Source organism: Panthera pardus, unplaced genomic scaffold (genome assembly GCF_024362965.1).
Source record: "Panthera pardus isolate Hobbes unplaced genomic scaffold, ASM2436296v1 HiC_scaffold_3, whole genome shotgun sequence".
Lineage (NCBI taxonomy): Eukaryota > Metazoa > Chordata > Mammalia > Carnivora > Felidae > Panthera > Panthera pardus.
Window position 1 is genome coordinate 19,519,973 of NW_026526876.1, and position 25,660 is coordinate 19,545,632.

The 25,660-nt window shown below is 56.0% G+C and overlaps 1 protein-coding gene across 4 annotated transcripts; it reads right to left on the reverse strand.

Moving 5' to 3' along the window:
* Window positions 1–1,283: 1,283 nt before the first annotated feature.
* GPRC5C (G protein-coupled receptor class C group 5 member C) lies at window positions 1,284–17,863 on the reverse strand. 4 transcript variants are annotated; one of them, XM_053893389.1, is made up of 7 exons: window positions 17,365–17,699; window positions 10,701–11,783; window positions 7,777–7,871; window positions 5,131–5,280; window positions 4,487–4,575; window positions 2,225–3,206; window positions 1,284–2,158 (listed from the first exon to the last, which is right to left on the reverse strand). In XM_053893389.1, exons 1-5 carry the CDS (start codon window positions 17,630–17,632, stop codon window positions 4,567–4,569), a joined length of 1,605 nt encoding a protein of 534 aa, XP_053749364.1. In that variant the 5' UTR covers window positions 17,633–17,699; the 3' UTR covers window positions 1,284–2,158; window positions 2,225–3,206; window positions 4,487–4,566. The 4 variants fall into 4 exon arrangements, with proteins under 4 accessions (XP_053749364.1, XP_019321902.2, XP_019321899.1 ...); XM_019466357.2 differs by lacking the exon at window positions 4,487–4,575; XM_019466354.2 differs by lacking the exons at window positions 1,284–2,158; window positions 2,225–3,206; window positions 4,487–4,575; window positions 17,365–17,699 and adding an exon at window positions 17,746–17,863 and having other exon boundaries at window positions 4,681–5,280.
* Between the last annotated feature and the right edge of the window lie 7,797 nt (window positions 17,864–25,660).

The following is a 25,660-nucleotide window of genomic DNA, read 5'->3' on the forward strand; positions in this document are numbered from 1 at the left end:
CTGACTTGGCAAAGGAGGAGTTAGGCTGTGAGTCCCCAGAGTTGGAGCTCGGTAAACATTTGCTGTGGACTGAAAGCAGTTCAATCCCCCCTCTTCAGCGTGGTTTCTTGACTTCCGGTGCCCCAGGTGACCCTCTGAAAACCTGGATTGTCAACCACTGCCAGGGGAGGTCTGTCCCTCTCCTTAGCATCCCCCTCCAATCCAAGCAACCCGCTACCCCAACCTCCCTGGGACCTTTGGGGGACCCTCTGGAGGACAGCATTCAGCGAAATCTGGCCTAGAAACCATTGTGTCTAGGCAGAAAACACTAGACGGCTAGCTCCTGGAAGCTCTGCCTTGGCTGTGACTTTCACAGAATGAACTTGAGGAGCTAGAACACTAAAAACCAACTCGGGGTATTAGTACTTCCGTTTTACACGTGAGCAAACGGAGCTGCCCAAGGTCACACAGCTAGTTAAGCAAGCAATGGGATCCGAACCCGTACCTGTCTGATACCTGGGTCACGCTCTCTTTGCGGAACTGCTTCCGGCTGACAGGGCAGTTGGTTTCTGGTCCTCATTTCCTTCCCCGGACCTCTTTCATTCACCCGCACCCCACAGAGGGGTCCAGCACCCCAGCCTCCACCCGTTAGTATCCCTTTTTCAGTGAGAGGAAGGTCAGAGCCGCGCCCTCAACCCAAGGGCGAGGGTGAGGTCAGAACATTACCCTGCCAGGCGCAGGTACTAAATAATTCATGTGGCTGCTGTGAAGCGGGGGCTGCAGCTTCCGGGAGGGCCCAGGAGGCACACGGCAGACCGGAAACAAAATCTGGTCACTTGAACTTGAGTCTGATCTCTGCAGACCCCATGGAGCTAGAGAAAAGGGCTAGGTTTGGTGAGAACGGGTTGGAAGACATGACCCCAGGCAAGTCACTTCGCCTGTTTGTTTCTTGCTCTTATGTGAGGTGTAAACCATTACAGGGAACCAAAACTGCAGTGTGCCGGGCACGGCCCTTGGCAGGTTCTCAGGGGAGGTACTGATCATCCCCTGGCCCTGTCTGCCTTCCCAGGAGCTCTCGTATTTCAGTGATGGCCTCCAGCATACCAGGCTGCCCCAGGACTATGAGAGGGGCTGTCCTCCTCTGTCGCCCCATCCCTACATTCCCAGACCTTGTGGGGGTGCGGGCGGGGCCACGCATTTTGGCTGTTTTGGGAGGCTCAGTTTCCTCCCTTAGAATAAATCCCTAACCAAGAGAAAGTTTGTTGGAATCAAACAGCCTCGATTGGTCTAGAAGGCAAAGAGACTAGGTTACAAATATGTATTATGAAATCCCAGAAAAATTCTCAACGAACACACCGGGTTTCTGTGGTTATAATTCCTCACAGAGGATGAAGTCATCTGATTCTGAGCAGTGAGGGTCCAACCTACTCTGCTTCCAGCTGAGTGGCTGGTCGGTGTGAAATTTACCAAGGTCTGATGTCACCGGCAACAGGTTCTAGACTCTTCTAGTTTTTTTCCATTCCAGGCTCGTTTGTGATGTAGCTGGACCACTTGGGGGAAGGCACCTTTCTCCTAAAAACACACCTATTGTCTCCAGTTGGCCAAGGACTAGAGGGAGCAGAGCCACTGGGTGTCCCTAACTAAGCCAGGGTAGCCTGTATCTTTCAGGAGCCCATCTTCCCAAGCCTACGCATGGATCCCTGGAGGACTCAGGCTATGAACAAACCCACATTCACCGCAGGCTGCTCTTCGGGACTGCCTGGCGGGGCCAGGACTCACAGGAGACTATCACTTTGAAAAGCAAAGACAGTGCCTTTATTCACTGTGAGGGATCTTGGGGCCGCTAACCTAGATCAAGAGAAGCCTGAGGTGCACAGAGCTCCCCCTTCCCCTCCATCAGAGGGACGTAATGCACCATTCATGGAGGTAAGTAACCCAGTACAGGGATTGGTAATGGGGGGGGGGGGGGGGGACGTGCTGTCACACACAGTCTATGGCTACTCTCTCTGCAGGACCTGTTAGCCCAATTTAGCTCCGGAAAAATATTCCAGTTAACAAAGGCACAGCCTGCTTAGGGGCAGGAGGGTAGCGCTGGAGAGCTGTGGGCGGACTACAGGGCAAGGTCAGGTCCTACTCTGGTTCTTTGCCTCACCCTGGGCCCCCAGAGGCAACTCTTGCGCTGAGCACTGAGCTCCAGCCATGCGCCAGGGGAGGCCCCCTCAGACCAGCCCGCTCTGTCTGGTACCTGAGGGCAGGACCAAGTCAGAAGACCTCGTCCCCACGAGTCTCCAGCTGTACACACATCTCCGTCCTCGGTGCCACCGTCATCAGGTCCTAAAGGATGCCCCCCCCCTCCATTCCCTCCGTGGCCATCAGGACCCTCTGGAGCATGTCATGGGAGAGAACACTGCCAGCAGAGATGTGTACCTCAGCCAAGTCCCAGTTCTGTGAGCAGCTGAGACCCCAACCCACGTGGCCTGGGACTCTCAACCGGCCCCTGAGAATGCGGCCCCAGACCCCACCTTGTGCCTCGATGCACCCCGGTCGGTTGCAGGTGGGGAAGGCATGGGGCTGTGGCGTAAAGGGGCACGTGAGGGAAGCACCAAAGGGGCTGAGATCCAGCACCCACAAGCCGTGAAGAGGAGCGGTGTCTGCGTAGGCCTCAGGCTGAGCTCTGTCCCAGCTCAGGGGCCTTCCACGGTCCAGGTGGCGGCAGGAGGCCCTGATGAGAAAGACGGGAGCCAAGTTCTGCCAGGGCTCTGCTCCCAACACTCACGGAGGAGATTCACCCAGGCGCAGGCGGGGCAAGCTGATGTTGGACACCAAAACAGCCGGAAGGCCCAGGGCGTGAAGACAGGGCATCTGAGGATGGCCATCTGGAGAACCACAGCATGGGGACACATGGGCTGTGACTGGGGGGGAAGGGCGTTGACGGGGGACGGAGGCAGGCCTAGCAGTTCTGCAGATCCTTGTGGCCTCAGTCACTTGGGGACCAGGAAAGGCTGGGCTGGCCCTGGGGCCCCAGCCACACACCTCGGGGCTTCACAGGTACCCACTCAGTCCACTGCTTCAGGGTGGTGGCCTCCGGTCCCTCCCAGCTCCAATGACAAGGGCGGGAGAGGTGCTGGGCCCTGCCCAGCCTGGACAGAGGCCTGAGGACATCAGGACGGCGTGTGGTTCAGGGAGGAGGGCTTCTACCATCTTGTTTTATTTTGCGGGGACTGAGCCTAAAGCAACCAGAAAGAACAAGAGTCAAAGGGGACCCCCCTACCGCTCGGGGCCCAAGCACTGACTTTTACTAAAAAAAGTGTCTGAGGCCCCGGGGGGGCTGGTGCAATCTGACATAGAAGGGAAACTCTGGGAGAAGTTTGTTTTTCTTCCGGCAACCTTTCTCTCCCTTCCAATAGAGACATTTGTTTTTTCCCTGCAACCGGTGTCAGAAAATAGCTTCTGACCAGCTGGGGAGAAACATTCCCAAGCTTGGGAGGGGCGGGTTTGGCAGCCCCTTCGCAAAGCCCTGAGCCGGTGTTCAAGGGTCAAAGCATTGCGCTCATCCAGGCCCCGGCCACTGGGGCCTACTGGCCATCCCAGGGTAGGCCTAGGAAGATGGGTCTCGAAGACAACCTGGCCGGTCTTGGGGTGGCCACTTCTAGAGGCTGTGTGGCCTCTCTGGCTCAGTCTGTTTACCTGTGAGAGGGCCCAAGACCTCGAAACCCCTAACTTGCCTCTAAGGCCCTGTCCAACCCTACAATGGCACGATTCTGGGATGCTGACCACAAAGAGGACAGAATACTGTCCTGTCCATCTTTCTGGACAGCTACGAGGTTTACAATGACCTGATGTGGGGGCACCTGGGTGGCTCAGTCGGTTAAGCATCTGACTTCGGCTCAGGTCAAGATCTCGCGGTTTGTGGGTTCAAGCCCCCCATCGGGCTCTGTGCTGACAGCTCGGAGCCTGGAGCCTGCTTGGGATTCTGTGTCTCCCTCTCTCTCTGCCCCTCCCCAGCTTGCGCTCTGTCTCTCTCTCTCTCTCAAAAATGAATAGACGCTAAAAAACATTTTTTTTTTTTAAATAAAAAATAAAATGAGCTGATGTGGAAAGGCTGTGTTTACAGTAAAGGACTGAGCAAGTGAACATGTTAATAACTGCCCAGGGATGAAACCAACCAGAACCGGCCGACCCTTTCCACCTTTGGAAACCCACTTTGTAAACAAGTCCCAGTGCACAGTGTGCTCTAATGGCACGAGGCGACGATTCTCCGCCTCGTCCCCTAAAGGACCTTGACGGCCATTGCCCCGAAGAGGGTCTGAAGTCGGCCTAGCTTCCCTTACCCACACCTTACCCACAGAGCTGCCTGATGGCGGGCCCCTGCTTTCCCTGCTCTGGCCTCACGTATGGCAGGTGGAGGGGGTCCTGGAGGAAAACTGCCTGATTTCAGATAAACCCAGAGCTGGACTAGACCCCACACAGGAGCTGGGCCCCAAATTCGTTCTAATTGCAGGGTTACCCAGGCTCAGCTGCAGACTCCTTCCCTGGGTACAGGCGTCAGCTACTTGCTTGCATGGAAGGAAACATCGGCAGCAGCTTTCACACGAACTGGATTTGGAGGGAGAAAGAGGAACCACCCACAGCCCGTAAAAGGAGGAGGCCCATTCGGTGACCAAGAGCCCAGGTCAGAAACGACATTCCCAGAAGAAGGGCTAATAAAGCAAAAACGTGTTTATTAGGCACCCTTGCTCCTCACAGAGGAGCAAGACCCAGGACAGACGCTCCTGAGAAACCTCTCGAGGTTGCAGGAATCTCTTGGAAGATTCCAGAAAGTGTTGGCACTGACTGGCCACCACCCCCAAGAAGAACACTATCTGGCTGGAGCATGAAGCTAAGGTGAGCTTCTCAACTCCACAAACACCGAGGAGTCGGGGGGGGAGTGGGGGGCCCTGGGACACCCCCTCCCTGCACCCGCCCAAACACTGGCAGACAGGGAGGGCTTTCCTGGCTCTGGGGCACAGTCGCCTGGAGCCACTGAGGGGTCAGGGAAGTAGGAGAGCAGTGGGTTCTTCTCCCGGGCCAGGTCCCCGCAGGGCCCTCCCCAAATCTGCCTGCCTTCTCCTGGCCGCCGACTCAGTCCCACACGTAGGGGTTTCTAAAGACCTGGGAGTTCTTGCCGTCTTTCGGCGATGTGGCTCCCTGGTGGCTCTGGGCCGCATACATGTCTTCGGCCCTCAGGGTGGAATTGGCACTGCCCATCACCTGGCTGTTGGCGGTGGCTCGTGGGAGGATGACGTCGTAAGCTCCTTCAGACTGGAAGGAAGGACAGGAGGTCTCACAGCCAGGTTCCGCCAGGGCGGACGCACAAACACTCTGCTTCCTGCGGGGCCATGCCTGCCAGCTGCCCCCTCCCTGCTCCCCCCCACCGCCTCCCCCAGCAGTGTCCCCACTTCTGGAAGCAGAGGGGCTGGCCTCTGACCTCAAGCCTCACCCTGCAGAGCTCCAGGCCTCTAGACACAGAGGAGGCGCCTGTCACCTCAGACAGTCCTGGGGCTTCACTATTATTCTCCGAAGGACCCTTTGCTCAAGCCCCCTCCCTCCTGCTCCCAATGCCTTAGGGAAATCCTGGGGCCCAGTGGAGGGTGAACCACATACTGAGTGCAACTGCCTGCCTGGTAACGCTCCCAGGCACCCGTCTCCCCAGACTCTTCCTGGAGGCCTCCAAATGGCACTACACCGCCCGGCAGTCACAGCTGCTGTCTGCCTGGCCGAGGACGGCCTTCGGTTAGCCCACGTTTCTCATCTTGAAGCCTGGGCCGGCTAGTCAGATGTGGAGACTTAAAACCCAAATTCTCGGGGCGCCTGGGAGGCTCAGTCGGTGAAAGTGTCTGACTCTGGGTTTCAGCTCAGATCAGGATCTTCAGGATCTCTGGATTCGTGAGTTCGAGCCCCACATCGGGCTCTGCACTGTTGGCACAGAGCCTGCTTGGGATTCTCTCCCTCTCTCTGCACCTCCTGCATCTCTCTCTCTTTCTCTCTCAAAATAAACTGAAGAACAAAAAAGCAAAACAAAAACAAAAAACCACACACACACACACACACACACACACAAAACAAATTCTCTGCCCGGAACCTGGCTAGAGCTGTGATGACCCTATTCCTGTGGGGGGGAGACAACTGTGGGGTGAGAAGGGCCCAGAGGCACCCGGCCCAGCTCTCACCCTGGAGGGAAGGTGAACTCCTTGCCCCACCTGCCTTATCGCTACAGAAAGACCCACCACGAAACCCCTGCCGCTTCAGGGTCCCAAGCCGCCTTCTGTCTCATCAGAACCGGCTGGTCCTTCCACTCGTTTGCACCCAGGTTCGGGCCCCGGGTGCTCCTCCTACTGGTTTGCAACCCCCAGCTCCCCTGGGGGGACATCTAGCTCCAGGGACATCTAGATGGGTGGTTCTCCAACCTGGGTGTGCAACAGAATCACCTGGGCAGTTTGTTAAGCCACAGCCGACACCTAGTCAGGATCCAACCCAGTGGTGGCCTGGTAAATGTTTACCTGGGGTGAGGAGGGAGGGAACGTTCCACTGATTTCTGTGGGCGGGTACTCCCCATGTGGCAGATTCCAAGTTATCAAGATGATACCACTGAAGAGATGCTAACCACCAGCCCCATCCAGTTTGCATTTATAGCAAGTTCCCCGGTGATGGTAATGCTGGGGGCGGGAGGCGGGGGGGTTGAGGAATCTGGAGACCACGTTTTGAGAATCACCACATCAGAGAAAATATCCCTGTCCGTCCAGATCCTACCCGCAACTCAGGGAAGCAGGACTCAGGTGCACAGGTGAGTGAAGGGTGGCAAGGTTGGGGCATCCGCTGAAGGAAGGATCCAGGGCTGGGGGAGAGGGAGGGGTTCCACAGCCTCGGAGGCTGTAACCAGCAAACTCGATGTCCTTCAGAGACTCCCTCCCCTCCCAGTGCCCGGCTGCAGGTTCACAGGTTCAGCTTCGGGAGAAGGAAGGGTCTGGGACTGTAAGTTTCAGATGTTCACTGCACCCTGCCCCCCACCCCAGGGGCTCACGGCAGGGAAGGGGGGCGGGATGAGAACACCACCCCGCTGACCTCCCTCGTTTCCGGTTCCCAGCATCCTGCCAAGGCGGGTCACTGACCTCTCCCCACAGTGACTGCCAGCCCGGGAGAAGGAACATATATGGAGTGAGTGAAAATCTAAACCCCTGTCTTCCTGTTCCCACCCCCCGCTGGCTAATGGAGCATCTGGTTTCCAGAACCCACTGTTGGGGGGTGGGGGGGTGAGGTTGAGAGCTGCCTCCTCCTGCCTGTGGGGGGAAGGGAGCCTGGGCCCTCTTGGGACAGCTGTGGTCGAGGAGTTAATACTAACCTGGATCTGCTTTGGGGTCCTCTGTGCCTTTGGGGGCACCAAAGAATGACACCTACCTACCTACCTGGCTGAGACCTTCCTCTGTCCTTCCCTAAGCTGCTTAGGGTAAAGCTGGCACCTCCACCAGCTCAAAGAGGGCCTATTCTGCATTCTCCACAGCAAGGGACCCCAGTCACCGTGCGACGCTCCATGACACAGGGCAGGTCCCACTGCGGTGAAGCTGAGGGCGGTGTATACAACTCCGGAAAAAGGGCATCAGGAGCCCCGCTTGGTTCCCTGAGCCTGATGCATCAGAGGGAGAAGCCAGCCTTCTCCATCCATACCCCACCCTGCGCTGGCCACACGGCCTCTGCACCTGCCCGCTCAGGCTGGGCTCCGTGACCCCAGCAGGGTCACGGAGACCCTGGGACCCCACTCACCGGGCCTTTGTGCATCAGGGCCATCTCGGTGGGCTGGTACACACTGGTCAGCAGCTGCCCATTGTACCCGCTGTATGGGGACACCGGTCTCTTAGCTGCGAAGAAACACAGGAGCCGTTTGGAGGCTGGACTCTCAGGCAGGGCTCCCCAAGGGGAGCACACAGAGGGAAGGGGGGGGGGTCTCACCTGCCCAGGGAGGACATCGAACCCAGGGAGGAAGCCTGGCCGGGGTTGGCCAGCTTGGAGGTAAGGCTGCAGGTGTGGGGGCCCCTCAAGAGCCCAGCATGCCTCTGTCGGGAATCAAGGCAAGCAGGATGTTGCCTGCCTTCCCCTCAGGCCTCCCTGCCGTGTGAGGACCACCCCCTCCCCCCACTTCAGCAAAGAAAACTGCTCCTGTCAGCAACCTCCACATCCCCATCCGCCCTGCGGGGCCAGAGGCCAAGAGGGGCACATGGGCCTTCATTCGGCCGCCTTCCAAGATGGCCAGGCTCCAGCGCTGGCCTCTATCACTGCAGGCCAGCTGCTAGACACTAGGGTAGGCACAGCAGAGACCCCACAGCCTGAGACTCCTCACGTCGTCACAAAGCAGAACTGGATGCTGACCCTCCAGGACCCCACGGCCCAGAGCCCCACCAGGAGGACTGAGTGTACCTCCCGTCCTGTGGCACGCTGGCAAGTTTCCAGAATGATTTTCAGTTCCAGGAATACCTCCCCAGGCCTTGGCCCAGCTGGCATCCCGATCTGTTCTCCCCTGCTGGGGTTCCCAGGGTGTCGGAGGAAAGCTGCTGACCAACCCCTGGGGCCCGAGAGCAGGCTGTGCCTCAAGGAGAGGCGGGCGGCTGTCTGTCTCCTGCAGACTGATGGCCCGCGGCTCTGAGGGACCACAACTATACAGGGCTGGCTTCCTAAGTGCTGGGTCGGCTCCATTGATTTTTCCATTTAGAAAAAAAAAAAAGAAAGAAAAAGAAAAACCTCACAGCCCCAGAAGTGTTCGCCTTGAGAGGACAAAGGCTGAGTACTGCTGGGGCTTCTGGGCCAGGCAGCAGAGGTGGGCAGGGAAGGTCCTGCCCAAGTGTGCACACAAGCCCCGCCCCCCCCCCCCCCAGCCTCACCAATTCCCCCCTGCCCCATCCCCCTCCCCCGCAAAGCGCTCAATCGGTCCTGCTCTGGTATGTGCACCTGTGCCCAGGGCCACCCCAGTGGGCAGATCAAAGGTCAAGTGCCAGGCAGGACAAGGATCACTCCTTTCCCCCAGATCGAGATTATGGGCGTCTCAGTTTGTAAAGAGGCAGGGAGTTCTAATTCTAGAGCTTTTCCTGCCTCTGGCTCGCACCTCTAGCAGAGACCCCAGAGCTGGTGACTGACAGTCAGGCATTAAAGCCTTAAGCCCCCAAATATCTTAATCAGCCCAGTCTGGGCTTGGGGGTCAGGGCTCTGTACCTCCGGTTCCTGGTCATGTCGGGTGAAGGGGCTGTAGCCAGCTGGCTAAGAAATCACGCGAGACCGCACGCCACAGGACACATCAGGAAAGGCGCGGCTCGTGGCACGCAGTGGGTGCTCAGTAACGGCTAGACTAACAAATGCCAGAGAAATACTCTTCCCTTGGGAAACTGGGAACTCAACTGGCCAAGGGTCCCAGAGAATCATCCCCCACCCCACCCCCACTGCCTGCTTCTCCAGCTACTCCCAGAGGGGGCTTGGCACAGGCTGCAGAAACCTCACCCACCCCTGCCTCTTCCAATTCCAGAACCCCCTCAGCCCGACCCCTCCAAGGCTGTATGGCTGGCCGGTACCCCTAGTGCTGGGCTCCAACAGGACAGCCCCATCCCATTAACAAAGAGCCGTGACAGGAGCTTGGGGACAAGCCAGCTGGATAGTGGGTGCTGCTTAGACTGGTATGTGGCACAGAGTTTTTAATAAAATGAACAGAATCTTGGGGTGCCTGGGTGGCTCAAGCAGTTAAGCGTCCGACTCCTGATTTCGGCGCAGGTCATGATCTCACGATTTGTGAGTTCCAGCCCCGCGTCTGGCTCGATGATGTCAGCTTGGAGTCTGCTTGGGTTTCTCTCTCGTTCTCTCTCGGCCCCTCCCCTGCTGGATCTCTCTCTCTCTCTCTCTCAAAATAAATAAACATTAAAAAAAAAAAAGAAGAGGGGCATCTGGGTGGCTCAGTCAGCTGAGCATCCAACTTCAGCTCAGGTCATGATCTCATGGTCCGTGAGTTCGAGACCCGCATCAGGCTCTGTGTTGACAGCTCAGAGCCTGGAGGTTGCTTCAGATTCTGTGTCTCCCTCTGTCTCTGCCCCTCCCCTGCTCACACTCTGTCTCTCTCTCCCTCTCTCAAAAATAAAGATTAAAAAAAAAAAAGAAGAAAATCTTAGCTGGGAAGACTTTTAACAGAAACCAAGACTATGAATGTATACCTAAGAGAAAAACAAGTCCTGGGAGGGTACTAACAATAGTAAAATAATGGCAATACACACAGCTAATAGCTAATACTTCTAGAGTACTTTCCTAGTGCCGAGCACATGCATGAATTTACTCCTCGCAAGAATCCTATTTAACAGGAACCATTATCAGCCCCATTTTGCAAGTGGGGAAACTGAGGCTTGCGGAGGTACACGATCAGTGGTTATCGTTCTAAAGACGGAACAGGAAAGAATGGAGTAGAACTGGGAAGACAGCTGGGTGGTGGAGGGGAGTTTTATCCGTGGTGTTTGAAATTTTAGAGTGAAAATACATTCATGAAAAAAAGTACAGGAAAAAAAAAAAACTTTTCAAATCTGGAATTCAGGGAGTTTCAGGCAGGAAATTACAGATAAACCCAAGAAACTTCCATTCTGCCCAGGAAAACAGCCCCGTGTCCTGCCACAAGCAGTGCAGAAGGAAAGACGGGCAGGTGGGGAGGGGATTCCTCCACTTACCTGAGGCCGGCTCGTCCATGGAAAAGGCCTTGTTCTCCACAAACATGCTCTGGCCTTTCTGCTCCTTCAGGATGGTCTCGTAGCCTACGCCCCGGGTCGGGTACATGTCCCCCTGGTAGCTTTGCTCTGGGCTGGCCTTGGTCACCTGGGAGACTTCAGGGATGATGTAGAAGAGGACAAAGGCCCAGGCATTGGCGGCAAGAGCAATGGCCAGCGTGGGATCGTCCCAGGTGGGACTGTTGTGCTGCTTGTTGCCGTAAGTGTACATGACAATCCACACCACCCAGATGGCGATGGAGGTGGCCGTGGTGAGCAGCACGAAAACCCCGTGCTTGCGCCAGCGCTTGAAGCGGCCACACAGGGCTGGCCAGGCCCCCGTGAAGGCGCACAGCAGCAACAGCATGACGTAGATGAGCGCCATGACAAAGTCCATGTTGGCGATGGCACACGGGGAGGCCGTGGTCCAGGCAGCGCTGCCGTTGCCCGGAGGGCCGCCCTCGCCACCGCCCCGGACCAGCGTGATAATCAGCCACTCGGTATTGATGATGACCTCCACGAGGGTCAGCAGCACGGCCACGGTGAAGATCACCCAGCCCCGGGGCCCATGGTTCTTCCGGGCCAGGAAGTTGAGGGCAAAGACGTGAGCCACCAGGCAGGAGAAGCAGACGGCGAACAGAACTCCAAAGAGGAACCGGCGAGAGGCACAGGTGGAGAAGTCCGGCTTCACCACGCAGGCAAAGACGAGGCAGAAGAGGCCCAGGGTCCCCAGCAGAAAGAATACCTGGGTCCCCAGGAGGCTCCGCTTCTTGGTGTCCTGCACAAAGGGGAGGCTGGCCACAAGGATGATGGTGAGGACAAAAGTGGTAACAACGCCCGCCCCAGCCACTGCCTCCAAGACAATGCCCCAAGCCCCAGAGCGGTCACACAGGTTGTAGTAGAGGGGGTTGAGGTCCGGGCTGCAGCCGGGTGGCACATGATTCTGGGCCTGGGCCCCTGAGCATAGGAAGAGGGGCAGCCCCAGGCATGTCAGCAAGGCTTTAGGGATGGCCATCCTGGCTCCCAGGCCAGGCTCCAGCTGGGTCCCTAGAGATAGAGCAAGAAAAGGTAAAATCAGTCCTCCAAGGCCGGCCAGATTCGGATGCACGGGTCTCTTGCTTTCCCCTCTCCTGAACCAGGGCAGCCAGTGCAAGCTGATGACGAGACTGTCCCCTGAGCTTCAGAATCCTTCTTGACACAGAACTCCCGGGAGGCCTATCGACTGACCAGAGAGGCAAGTGAGATGAAGCCCATTTGTCATCTCTGTCCCTCGTCATGGAAAAGGAGAAAAGTGTCACTGAATTTTCAGGTTCCCTGTTCCCTTAGCCTATCCAGCATCCGAATATTCCCTGAGCTCTGGTAGCTGGTGTGAGGGTTTGTGAGCAAGTCAAAACCAAGCATACCACCCATTTAGCACTTTGTCTCTGCCCTGAGACTCCCAGAGTTCAACAGGCCCGATGCCGTGCCCCTCAACTCTGCCCCTGTGACGCCCACGTCCATGGCCAATCTGCCACGTACTCATTCACGCAACGCGTACTTAACGAGCACCCGTGACAGGGTGCAGCCTGCGGCCAGAAAAGATGAAGAAGACAGTTCCCTTGGATTCCTCCCTGTCACCTCCCTTTTCTGCCCTTCATCTGCCCACTTTTCAGGCCAGCTCTCCTCTTCCGAATCCAAACTTCTTTGTCTAGCTCAATTGCTGGAGTCAAGGATAAAATAAACGAATTTCTCAGCTAGGGATTTAATGACTTCATGCAAAAATCCTCCTATGAGGCATTAACATTTTAAAAGCAAGAACCAGACAAGGGCAATGCAAGAACTCATCTGTCATGGAAGACTTTAAGGCGCAGTGGCTAGAAGGCAAAAAAGAGATCTTTCATCCATACCAGGAAGGTAACTGATCACTCTACATACTCCGCATCGCACCAGTCCCAACAGCGGCTCTACCAAGTGCTAAGCAGCAAAGAAAATGAAACCCCCGCTCTCAAGAACAGCTGGATGTTCCCTGTGTGAAGTGGAGGTCAAGAACGTGTCAGGTTCTTGAGAAATGAAACATCCAATCAGTGAGCTGTCCAAAGAGAGACTTTACATTTACCTGGAGAACAGAGAATCTAAATGTTCTAAAGAGCCAAGTTCAAGGGCCTGGGTGGCTCGGTCAGTTAAGCCTCTGACTCTTGATTTCAGCTCGGGTCATGATCTCACGGTCCGTGGGATCGAGCCCCGCATCAGACTCCACACTGACACCGCTGAGCCTGCTTGGGATTCTCTCTCTCCCTCTCTCTCAAAATAAATAAACTTAAAAAAAAAAAAAGCCAAGTTCAAAAATACTATGAAACGTAGGTACTGCACATCATATCACCCGTTATGTTCAAGTAACTAGTTGTAACCCTGCCTCTTCCTCTCTCACTTCTGGGGTCCTATAGAACCCTCCAGAAAGACAGCAACCAAGCTTTCCTGGGCTGATAATGACCGCTAGTGGCTCGTGGGGGAATGGCATGATCCTCCTCTTCCCACTTCCTTTCTTCCTCCTTTGGGGGTGGTGATACCTACCCCCGTATGTTTTCACCATCCCTGGTTAACCTGATCTCTCTTTTATTTATTTATTTATTTATTTGTTTATTTATTTATTTATTTTGAGAGAGAGCGAGCGGGGTGAGCGAGCAAGCAGTGAAGGGTCAGAGAGAGCGGGAGAGAGAATATCCAAGCCGGCTGTGCACTGTCAGCAGAGTCCGACGTGGGGTTCGATCCCACAAACCATGAGACCATGACCCGAGCCAAAACCAACAGTCAGATGCTTAACCAACTGAGCACCCAGGTGCCCCCCCCCCACCCCGTTACCCAATTTCTAACAGGTGAACAAAAGTCCTGTATCCCAGTCAGTAGAAACGTCGTCTCTCCATAATTGAGAAGTGGAAGAGTATTGTTACTGGATCAGGGAAAATAGAAACTCATGGATAAAGTGAAATTGACATAAGAAAAGCGCATCAATTTTCAAAGTCCTTTAATACATATCCTACAAGCCCCTTGAAAATACCGTCGATATTTCGACCTTCTGAGCTACTTCATTTTTCAGTTAAGCTTGCTATTTCCTTCCCCCAGATACGACCTATCGTTAACTCTTCATAAACTAACATCTTTACTGCGTTCCTAAAAAACTGCATGGTCACAGAGCTCAGTTTCTCTTAACTTGTAGTGCAAAAGCACCGTGCCTTCCCCTGCATCGACATTTAAATAAGCTTTTGTAGGAGACTTTGTGTAATCGTAAATCAATAACGCATAAACCATATTTACAAGTGCCGGAAAGAAAGAGCAGAGGATTCATGGGTAAGGAGGAACATTGAACCACTCCAGGGGATATAATTTGCCGATTACATGCTATGGGTTCCTAAGCATTTAACCCCATCTTGGGCGTTTGGGGCTCACAGCAAAGCAACCAGAACTTGTGGTCAAGTTGGAGATGTGGAAGTGAGCCCTGAGAAAAGCCACTCCGATTTGGCCCCCAGGTATTTGCACATCTTCAAGCACTTCTCCCCCCTCCACCACCTTGTGCTGGGTCCCCATTTAGAACAGGTGATTATTCTAAATCAGAAAATATTTACTGTGCATCTGAGGGGGGAGGGGCCAGGGGAGGGAAGGAGAACAAAGCCCAAGCTCTGCAAACTACAAAGATGAACAAATACAGTCCCTGACTTGATGGTTTTTAAAATCCAGTAGGAGAGATAAGGTATGAGAAAATAAGTGCCCCACAACAGAATTTGCCTCTGGGGAGAAAAAGGTGCCACAAGACACAGAGGAGGAAGCCTTGCGCTGAGGGGTCAGAAAAGACAGAATGGAGAAGATCTTTCAACAGTGTTTTATTCAGTATTTAATCAATTTCAAGTATGAACTGAGTTTGTAAAGGGAGACTGCAGGTGGCTAGCGACAGACTAGAAATGCTACAGGGAAGGAGTTTGGGGCATTTTTCTGAAGGCAATGAGGAGCCACGGAAGGTTGGTTTTTTGCACCAAGGCGGCATAACCAGGGCTGTGCTTTACAATTTCAACCTGGCAAAAAGCACAGGCAATCGATTTGTTGAGGGCACCTTCACCCCTGGCCAAAGGTAACAAGGCCATAATGGACAGGTCTGGGAGATCGTTTCCAAAATAACATCTAAGGACTGGGTGGAGGTGAGGGGAAAGGATACCAATTCGCTACAAGTTCATATCTGATAACAGCCATATCATTACAAAAAAAACCCCAAGCCCGGTCCCATTTAGCTCTGCAACCCCTCTGTCACTTATTCTTCTGGGTCCATCTTGCTTTGGAGTACATGCCTTTACCCTGATGGCATTCCAGCAGCCTCCTAGCTGCTCAGCACTGCCAGTGTGGGAACTTCCAAAGAAGGAAACAGGAACTTGTGGGACCAAACTGCCCAGGTGCCCTGAAACTTACCAGCCCCAGATGAAACAAACCATTCCCACCCTGATTCAATCCATTTCTCTGATTCCCCTGGAAATTCAAGGGTGAGGGTAGACATAGGAATACAGCAACTCAGGCCTAGGGCAGCGATCCCTGGAAGCCAGCAGATTTAGAGCAGGAAGCTCAAAAGAGTTCAGCACTGGTCCTTTGACCTCCAGGAGTGCAGATTCAGCCAGTCAACCCATGCCATCTTTTAGATGGTGGAGAAGGGGGAAGGACTTTTTAGAAATGGACCCAGCTCTGCCTAGAGACTCTCCCTCCGCCGGGTCCCTAAGCCCTGCACTTCCCGGCTGTCTTCTGACCCTTGATGGTTAAAATTCTGTGTGTATGTCTCCCCTCCGAGGCTGGAAGGTTTGGGAGGGCACTGGACAAGACCTGTTTATCTTAGCATCCTTGCAACACCTGGCGCTGTGCCTTGAACACAGGAGGCATTTAAAAAACATTCGCTGAACAGACTCGGTGCCCATTTCTCCCCTGCCTTCTTCATTCTGGAGTCACATCTCCTTGCTTCAAGATTCTCAGTGGGACCAAGGACGGGAGGGGGAGGGGGACTTCTTTCTGCCCCATGAATTTCTCCTACACCACCGCTGCGGCATAGCCCAGTCTCAGATTATTTTCTGGACAAAGGGGCCCTTTTGCTTCACCTCCCTGGAATCAGTCATACAAATATTTTTAATCACCTCTGAAATCGGCCTTTCCCCAGCTGAGCTACTCAGCCCCCAGCTCTGGTCTGAGTCAGCCCAATCCAGTTCCAGAATCCCCTTCCTCCCTCTTTCCCTCTCCAGGGGGAAGCAGAGAGGCCTCCAAGGCACCGGTGGGTTCAGAGGCCCAGCTGGCCCTGACTGGCTTGATCAGAGGCGGTCAGGCCCTCTCACCTTTCTGGAACAGCCCCTTCCTCACCCCCTACCATTCACATCAGAATCTGAGAACCCCTAGGGCCTGGGAGACCATCCTGAAGAGGGCACCATAGGCTTCTCACTGCCCGGGTCTGAATCTCTTAGGCTCAAGGATACAGAGTAAGATAAAGACACACAGCCAGTGGTTACATTTAAGGATGCCATGACCTTTGATAGCCCCCTCAAAGGCACCTAAGCTCACCCAGGGATACTACAGAACATCCTCCTAACTCCCCCTCCCCGTCTGCCAACACTGAGAAGACCAGCAGGAGAAACGCTAGGACCTACCTGCAGTGCTCCTACCTCCTTCCCTTCTCCCCACTCCCCTCCCCCCCTTTCTGGAGTCCGGTACTTAGGTACTTAGGCCATATCATCTTACTCAGGTCCAGGGGTCTCCAGGTTGGGGAGGGAGGGGCTTCTGGGAATCTCATCCTTGACTCCACATCAAGTGGGCCTTTGGGCCAAAATTTCCTGAGTATTCTGAAACGTGGAAGTGTTCAATCCAAGGGTCTGCTCTGGAATGCCACTCTGGAATGTGCCCTACTTCCCAACATTCCCCCCCACCCCACCCCAAACATAGAAAGACACAAGGTGGGGACCTCCAGAAGCACAAAACCCTATTGTGACACATTCTGGTCCCTGTGCTTTAGGATCAAGATCGCGACCTTTGAGATGACTGGCTTCTCGGGGGTGTATAACTGCTGGCGGGTGGATGGAGGGGCGCTACCCAACCCCTGCGGCTGCAAAAGGCCCTGGAAAAGCCATGGGGGTGGGGAGTGGAGCAGGGATCTAGAAGCCAAGCTGCCAGAAGTAGAGGCTCTTTGATGGTCTGATTGCAAACTTCCTACAGGAAGATTCGGAGAATTTCCCTCCCCGCTTCCTGGGGTCTACACCGGCGCTCCCCCGGCCTTCGGAACAGAATGAGCAGGGACCCAGCCTCTCTCACCGATTCCCTCCGGCCACAGAAGCCTGCCCTCCGCATCCACGGGCACCGGAGAGGGCGCCGGCCCATAAGTCACTGCTGACGGTGGACTCACGCAGAGAGGCGGCCGGAGTGGAGGGGGCACCGATTGTGGGGTTCGGGACAGCGCCGGGCTTCCCCCCACCCCCGTCCCCCAGCCGGCTCCGGTTTGGAAAGTTTCTGCGACCCAGCGGAGTTGGCGCTGTCCTCCGCCCCCGGTCCTCCGCCCTCGGGCTTCTGCCCGCACCCACCGCCAGCCAGCCCGACCCAGGCGGCGGAGGGGAGGGCGGAGCGGGAAGGCAGGAGTCCTTACCTGGGACGCACCGCCCGCCCGACTCTGCCACCTCCGGCGCCAAGCCGGGCGCGGGCGGGGGGAGAGGGACTCGGCGTGGGGCGCGGAGCCAGGCGCAGTCCTGGCCTGGGGTGGCGGGGCCCGGGCGGGGGGCTCGGGGCTCGGGGCGCAGGGCCTGCCTCTCCCCGGGACCTGGGCTGAGCTGGCCGCGCTCGGTCTCTCCTTCTAGCGCTGGCCTCTCCCCGCACTCGGCTCCTTTCTCCGGGCGAGGGTGGGCTGGCGCCGGCATCACCGTGACATCACCTCCATTCAAGCGCTTATCGGGCGGCCGCAGCGCTCCAGGTATGTGCAATCCGTTTGCACAGCAACAAAGCCCGTCCGGCCCTCCCCCAGCCGACTCACCTCCAGGCTCCGGCGAGGCGCACTTTCCGGCCGAGGAGGGAGCACCGAGTTTCTGGCGGAGCTGGAGTGAGTGTTGTTGCTGTTTACTGCCACGCCCCCGCCCGCGGGCGCGCGCACTCACGCGCACTCACTTTCCGGGCTCGCCTCTCCCTCCGGAAAGCGGTTTGGGGGGCAGCCCAGCACACCTCGCAGGCGGGCTCTCCCGCCCCGCATGTCCCAGCGCGCACACACGGCCAGGCGCGGGGGCCACCTCGGTGCGTCTCACCTAGCCTCCGTCACCTTCGTCCTGGCTCGCCCGAGAGGCACACGCGCCGGGCACAGCGCGCTGCTCACGGCTGGAGCGAGGCGCACACTCAGACACAAAGTCCGTCTTTGTCACGCCTTCTGCGCCCCCTCCCCTCCCCGAGCTTGAACACGTGGACACACCACACACCCACTGTCCGCCTCCTCCACGCGCGGCCCTTCCCCGGCCCCGGGGTCACCAAAGGTGCGTGGGAGGGCCAACCGCGAGCGTCCCTGCTGCGTGGGCCGGGCCCAGGTCCACCCGGGACAGTGAGCAAACGTCGCCCTGGGCCCGACTCCCCTGCGCCTGGATTTCCTGCGATCGCCCCAGACTCAGTCCAACTCTGAGCGCGCGCTCCCCTCCCCGCGTCCCCGTTCCCTGTTCCGACTTGTCCTAATTAGCCTTCACGGTCGTGTTCCCCGAGGTACAGTGTTTAACCCGGCCCCCGCGGTCCCTGCGCTCCGGGACGCATCGGCCCTGACTCCGAGTCCACCCCTCCGGACTTTTCCACGAGTTCAAATACCCTCCGCCCCTCTCCGCGCCCCACCCCCCACTCCCTGCCTCGGGGTGGATCGGCGGGTTGCCACCCTTTCCCCTCCAGCCCCAGGAATCAGCAGAAAGGGAACTACAGAAATGGGGAAGCGAAGCCAGTCTGGGACGTCTCTGGCCCAGTAAACAAGAGGAGATTTTCCGGCCGCCTTCCCCTGGGGCTGCGGGCTCCGCGGGCGCCCAGAGGGGCCTAGTTAGCCGGCACGGAAGGCCTGGAGGGGCCGCGGCGCACCGGGAAGGGAGAGGTTGTTGGGCCTGGCTAGGGCCCAGGGGACGCGGAGGGAGGGCAGGGCGCCGGGTCTCCGGGGTGCTGTTCTCGTGACGCCGAGTTGCCTGGGGGATCGCCAGCAGCGCGCGGTCGGAGCCAGCCGGTGGCGGGGCGGGCGGCGGGGTGTGTTTGCACAGCCTGGAGCGCCCGGGAGGAGGGGTAGCGGGGGGAGGGGAGGCAGCGGGTGTCCGGCGGTGGCCAGGTTGGGGGGGGTGGGAGGGCGCGGGGAAAGGTGAGGGGGTACCTCCGGGGCTGTTTGGGTGCCTCAATCTACGACCAGCAGGAGTCAAACTCCATGAATCACCGGGAGCTGCCCGAGCGATAAACCTCAGGCCTGCCCCTCCCCTCGCGCACCGGCTTTTCCGACTCCAGGAGGGAATGTTTGCTTAGCGGCCCGGGCTGGCGGTGGGGCCCTGGTTTTCTAGAACCTGCCTCCGTCCCTGTGCCTTGCCCTCGCTTGCAGGTCTGGGGAGTGTGGTGATCACTGAATTGTTTCCGTTCCTTTTAAATATTAAGAGGAAGAGCGCGTTCGGCTGCAAAGTTGTACCCTACTCCGTGTCTCCCTCCCGTGACTCCACCCCTGCCCCACGTCTCCCCGACCCTCCAGTGTCTGAGGGCGAGCCCAGAGTGACCCAGCAAGTTCTTCTGGCCTCTGACCAGTAGCTTTCATTAACAGGACAGCTAATGCCCAAATCAGTTTGCTGGGAGGGTTGCTCATTAGCATATGTGAAAAGCCAATTCTGAGCGCGAGTCGGGGGGCGGGGTTGGGGAAATGGGCTGGAAGCCGGTGAGCTGTGGATCCAACCCAACATCTCAGTTTGCTTTCAAGCTTCTGGAACTCCTTCCGGGACAGAGGCCTCTCCCAAGAGGCAAGTCTACCCCCACCTCATTCCCTGCCCAGGCAGGGGTAAGGTTGGGGTATGGGGTGCCTGGCCACCCGATGGGAGTTTGGGAAGAGGCCTGCCAGCCTTGAGCAGTGGATAGCCGTGGAAATGTAGCGCAGTTTTCTGAAAGCGGTTTGCTGGGTCCCTTTTCACCCCATCTCACTCTGGAACAGGATCTGCCTTCAAAACAAGGCAAGGCCCTTGGGGCAGATGACCTGGCCCTTTCAGCCTCTAGGATCCCTGGGGCCCTCAGCTTGAGTCCCTTGAGCAGGGCCTAGCTGGATGTGGGGTGGCTAGATGGGAGGTCCAGATCTTGATTACCTCCCCCACCGCCGTCACTGCCCACCCCATGAGTCACGTGGTCGGGGGTGGGTGCTTCCGGACAGGACCAGCCAGCATTGGCTAGAAGGGAAGTTTTGCTTTCCAAGACTCCAGGTACAGGGTCCCCTGCACCCCACCCCCCATATGCCCTTCACCCAGTTTAATGACCCACAGGCATCTAAGCCTTTATGAACTCCCGGTTTTCACCAAAAAATAACACTTTGGGAAGCCATCCCTGGTGGATACTGCCCGCCCGCTGTTCAAAGAGATCCGGGATTGATGGATTGTGGGGGAGTGTCTAGCTCCCCGCCTCCCCTAATACAGTGCTTGAGTTCGTGCTGGGCCATCAGAACAACTTTTATCCATGGCTGCAATTGTCTGAGGGACTGACAAGGCCCGGGAGTCAGAAGCAGCTTTGCCACCTGCCAGCTGTGTGACCTGGGCAAGTCACCATATCTCTCTGGCACCCTGCCTGCACTTTCCTCTCCATGGGCATGATAACCCCTCCCCCACATCTCTCTGTAACATCCAGATGAAGCCCAATCTAGAATGTTCCTCACACAGCCTGCCTCTCACAGGTGTCCAGAGGTCAGCTTCTCCTTTCCTGATGCACCCCCTCTGAACCTTAGTCCTGTCAGCTAAAAGGGCCCAAACTCTTCTAGAACCTGCATCTCTGACCTTTCAATTCTGTTTTACGGTTATCAGAATAACCTTATGCTCTGGGCCTTCACCTCTGCTTTTCCTTCTTCCTCCAACATCCTGTCCTTCCTGTGACCAAAATTTTTACAAAATCAACTCTGCCTCAAAGCTCAGCTCCAGGCTCCCTCTGTGAAGCTTTCCTCACCTTCCCCAGAAAGAACCCTGGGCCTTGCCCCTTTACGCACAGCCCATCATGCATCGTTGATGTATCATGACCCTAGTGTACCTTCATCAAGCTTGTTAACCGTTGTCCGCCCCCCCACCCCCTCCACTAGACTGTGCCTTTCACAAGAGGGAGGCATGTCTCACTCATCTGGGGTCCCCAGCGTCTGGCCCAGAGTCTGTCACGTGGTGGTGGCTCCATTGTTTCAAGGTCAGGACAGTAGCAGCAAGAGTTGAGATGCAGCCCCTGGAGGGTGGTTCCCTGCAGACCTTCCCCTCACAGCAGGGGCCTTGCAAACAGTGTGCACCTTCCCTGCCCAGAGCCGGAGGCCTTGGGAAGCAGGCAAGCCCCAGTGCCTTCTGGAAAAGTCCGTCTCCCCCCAACCCCCGCCCCGGGGCCAGCAATGCCCTACATTCCATGTCCTGGCTTGGGGCACCGGGTGGCCAGAGGAGGCTAGAGGTCAGCTGTGCTTCCTAGAGAGACCCGCTTGCATGGGTAGCATGAGTCCTGGATGCAGCTTCAGCTGGCGGAATCACTCTCAGCAGTCATTTCCTCCTCCCCGTCCCTGGGGGTTGAGTGCCCTTGGTCTTGTGGCCTGGCCCCAGTGAAGCGAGAACAGTTTCTCATTGAGCTGGGGGTGGGGCTCTTGGATCCCTGACAGGTAGGTACCTGGAATCTTGTGCCAGGCGGCTGGGTGCCCCACAACTGGCTGATAAACAGATTGTGCGTTTGACTTCTCCTTGCTCCCAGGCTCCATATTAACTGGTTACTGCCCAGGCTACTCTGTCTGGCTAAGTCTCCTTTTCTCTTAGGCTAATAGGAATGGTGCTTGAAATAGTAGGTGCCCCCTGGGTTTTTTTGTTTGTTTGTTTGTTTGTTTGTTTGTTTGTTTTTAAGGACCCAGGTACCAAGGTAGCACCTTAAGAAATAGGAAGCCAGGGTCCTGGGAGCAGGCAAGTTAAACACTAATTCACCACAACTGGCTGCCCATGGATGATCCCTCTGGAATTGTACCCGGAAGTGGGCTTTGGGCAGAGCCTGCTGGAATGTCACCTGACGCCAGGCCCATCCACATTGGCCACAAATCTGCTTCTGCCAACCGCCACCCACCCACCCCCCCCGCCCCGCTGCCTCTGGCCATGGCTCAGTGGCCACTAACCAACTCCCAGTGGAGAAGAGATCTGGATTTTCTGAGTGCCCAGGTCTGGACAGTAGCTGTCAACAGGCAGTAACTCTAGGAACCAGGGTCAAAGCAGAAGGCCCAAGGATTCAGGCCCCTCGGCCCACCAATCCCTTCGAAACCAAAAAAGAAATGTATACGCAGTGCCCCATCTAGCTCCCTGTTACCTTCAGGAACGGTCTCCCGCCCCCCACATCTGAGAACATTTCAGGGACAGGATATCCTTCACCTAGTAGCAGCTAAATGGCCCCAAACTGGTGACCTCACTTGCAGCTTTCCTACCACTCCCCAACACCTCCAGTCACCCTGCAAACCTCTGTCCTTTGGGGGACATTCCCTGCCTTCATCCTGGCACTCTGCTGACACCTTCCCTGGTTCCCACTGTCTTGAAGTGAAAGACTAAACTTGCTCGCTCGGCATTCAAGGCCTCTGCAACCTGCACTCAACCCAGACGCCAGCCTCATCCCCTTCCTTTCCCCCATAGGAAATGGCTACTCTGGCCCGAGAGTTCAGCTCCCAAGTCCAGTCAGCTCCGGACTTGCCTTCCTGTGGCTTTACTCAGGCTGCCCCCATTCTCTGTCCAGGATGCCCCCTCTGGGTCTCTCTGAACCAGTCCCCGTTCAAAGTCCTGTGCTCCTCACAGAATATTTTGCTGGTGACCCCACCCCATGGCTCCCCTAGAGCTCCCCATCTAACTTGAATTTGCTAATCTGGCATTGCTCTGCGTTGTTCATTATATCTTCTTCCTAAACATCTTGCCTCTCTAACCCCCGATAGGCTTGGTGGGGAATGGCTTCTGATTTCATTCAAAGCTCCAGGATAGTGCTTTATACACACAATTCAAAAAGGCAGTAAATATCAGCAGAATATTGGATTGACTGGCCAGCAACTCAGTGAGGCTGCCTTCTTGAAGAGAGAGGTCAGGCTCAGGGTTTAGCCTTGGCCTTGCAGCTGTTGTGAACCATGTACTCAGATCCCTGCCTCCCTCTGGGCCAGAAATCCAGGCCAGGAAGTTCAGAGAAAAGCTAGGTGGTCTGATATCGCAGTACTCATAATGGCTTGCTCCTGTAGAACACTTTTAAGTGTCTTCTCTATATATTTGATCCTTACAGCTTGATGAGTTCAATAGAGCCGATATCATTACCTCCATTTTACAGATTTTTTTTTTTTTTTTTTTTTTTTTTCAACATTTATTTATTTTTGGGACAGAGAGAGACAGAGCATGAACGGGGGAGGGGCAGAGAGAGAGGGAGACACAGAATCGGAAACAGGCTCCAGGCTCTGAGCCATCAGCCCAGAGCCTGACGCGGGGCTCGAACTCACAGACTGCGAGATCGTGACCCGGCTGAAGTCGGACGCCCAACCGACTGCGCCACCCAGGCGCCCCTCCATTTTACAGATTTAAAGACTGAGGCCAAGCCCTGGATTAAAACCCATTTGTTGGAATGCCACTGGATTGCCCGTCTCCGGGCCATGCTGCAGAGAGCCTTTGTCACCTCTCATACGGCTCTTCCCTCTTCTGCCTTAGTAATGAACGCATCTTACAGGTAGAAGCTCTTTGAAGGAAAGATGGGTATCTGACCCATCTCTGTTCCCTTGGTGCCTTGCCCATAGTAGGGCTTCAATAAATCTTTGGGAGGGAATAAATAGGTGAAGGATCTGGACAGGCCTGCACAGGAGAAGGACACTGGCCACAGAGCACCTGGCATCGAGTGCACAGCCAGCCTCTTCTCAGCTACCCTTTCTTCTCGGGACAGTCCCTTCGCTTCAGAAGCCAGCCTCATGGCAATGCTGTGCTGAGCAGTTGCCTGGCCTATGGCAGGGCCACGTGTCTCCCTCTCGAGGCCTTTCTTCCTTCTCCAACCCTGTTCTCCGGGTGGCTCCTGGCCCCTACAGTCACTCACATCCCCTCTGCACACAGGGCAGCCTGCCTTCGGAGCCACTCAGCCCTTCACCAGCCCCCGCCAGCCACCAACACAATTCATTCAATGGCATTCAAAAGACCCAGTCGCAGCCCACAAACCCCCGCCGATCCCCCCCCCCCCACCCGCCTGGGATTTGAGGGCACCCTGACTCTCGAACTCAGCCAGGACCCGGAGGTGAGGGAGAAGGCCAGGGTGCCACGGGAGAGTCACACACGCCACACTCACCACGGATGGCGGGCGCTCCAGCCAAGCTGGCTTCTGGGCAGCGTCCAGTCCCCGCTGATCCCCCCGGCGCTGCTGGGGCCTTGACTCTGTCTCCCTTGCCGGAAGCCCCGCTGCGGTGCGGCCGGAGGCTGCCGGGAACCCAGCCCGGCTATTCTGGGAGTGTGATGGGGCTCCGGGCCGCCTGGCAGCAGCTGAAATTTCAGCCCCTTTGGTTTCCACACTGTTCTTCTCCTCCCCTCTGATGATAAGGCAGAGTTCGGTCATTATGCCAAGTTCAGAACCACTGATGATGCATTTGAGGGTCTTAATAGCAGCTGTGGTTGTGCTAAAGTGGGACCTGGCCGTAAACCGCCGTACTCCAGCCCGCTGATGCAACGGCCTGCGTTTTCGCTATCAGTCATCCAGACCGTGGCCCTGCTTGTTCACTTTTACAATCGGCCTCATACCCACCCTGCCGCATTAACCCCTGCTCGGGCTTTCGGACACAGTCCCTCCCGATGAAAGCCAGTCGTGGAATCCCTCCGAGAGCCTGTTTCCTTCCTTTTTTCTTTTCTTTTAAAATCAACACTGCAGGATTTGATTCTGCATTGTAAGCAATAAAGTATGAAGGGTGAGTTTGGGTGACATAAGGTTAGAGTCATAATCAAACCCAGTTACAACAAAGTTAAGCCCCCTGTGATTAACCTGTGTCTCGATAGCCCCTGTAGAAGCCCCCGGAGATGATGGGGCCGGCTTTATTATCCTCGTGTGGAAACTGGAGGCCAGGATAGGAACACAGCCCACCCAAGGTCACGTGGTGAGGGACAGAAGGCTTATGTGTGGCATTTGACCTCCTGTCATGAAACTGTACTTTTAGAACTAGAAAGAGCCACAGAGTTGTCCAGAGAGCACAGAATTTGCTCACCTGTGACATGGTCATCCCTGCCCCGTGGGATTGCTGTAAAGATTATGCTAAACCACACATCCGAGAGAGCCCTTGGCTGGAATGCCCATGATTTGGGACGTTCTGGCCCCAGGCTCATCTCCCTCCACTCCCTGATCGCGTAGGGAGAGAGCATCTTACAAAAACAGTGGTGAGGCTGGTTCTTAGACTTTCTCCAACCTTGTGTTGCACTGTTCGTTTAAAAAGCAGATTTCTGTGGGAATGCAAGCTGGTGCAGCCACTCTGGAAAACAGTATGGAGGTTCCTCAAAAAACTAAAAATAGAACTACCCTACGACCCAGCAACTGCACTACTAGGCGTTTATCCAAGGGATACAGGTGTGCTGTTTCGAAGGGACACATGCACCCCCATGTTTATAGCAGCACTATCAGCAATAGCCAAAGTATGGAAAGAGCTCAAATGTCCATCGATGGATGAACGGATAAAGATGTGGTATATATATACAATGGAGTATTACTCGGCAATCAGAAAGAAT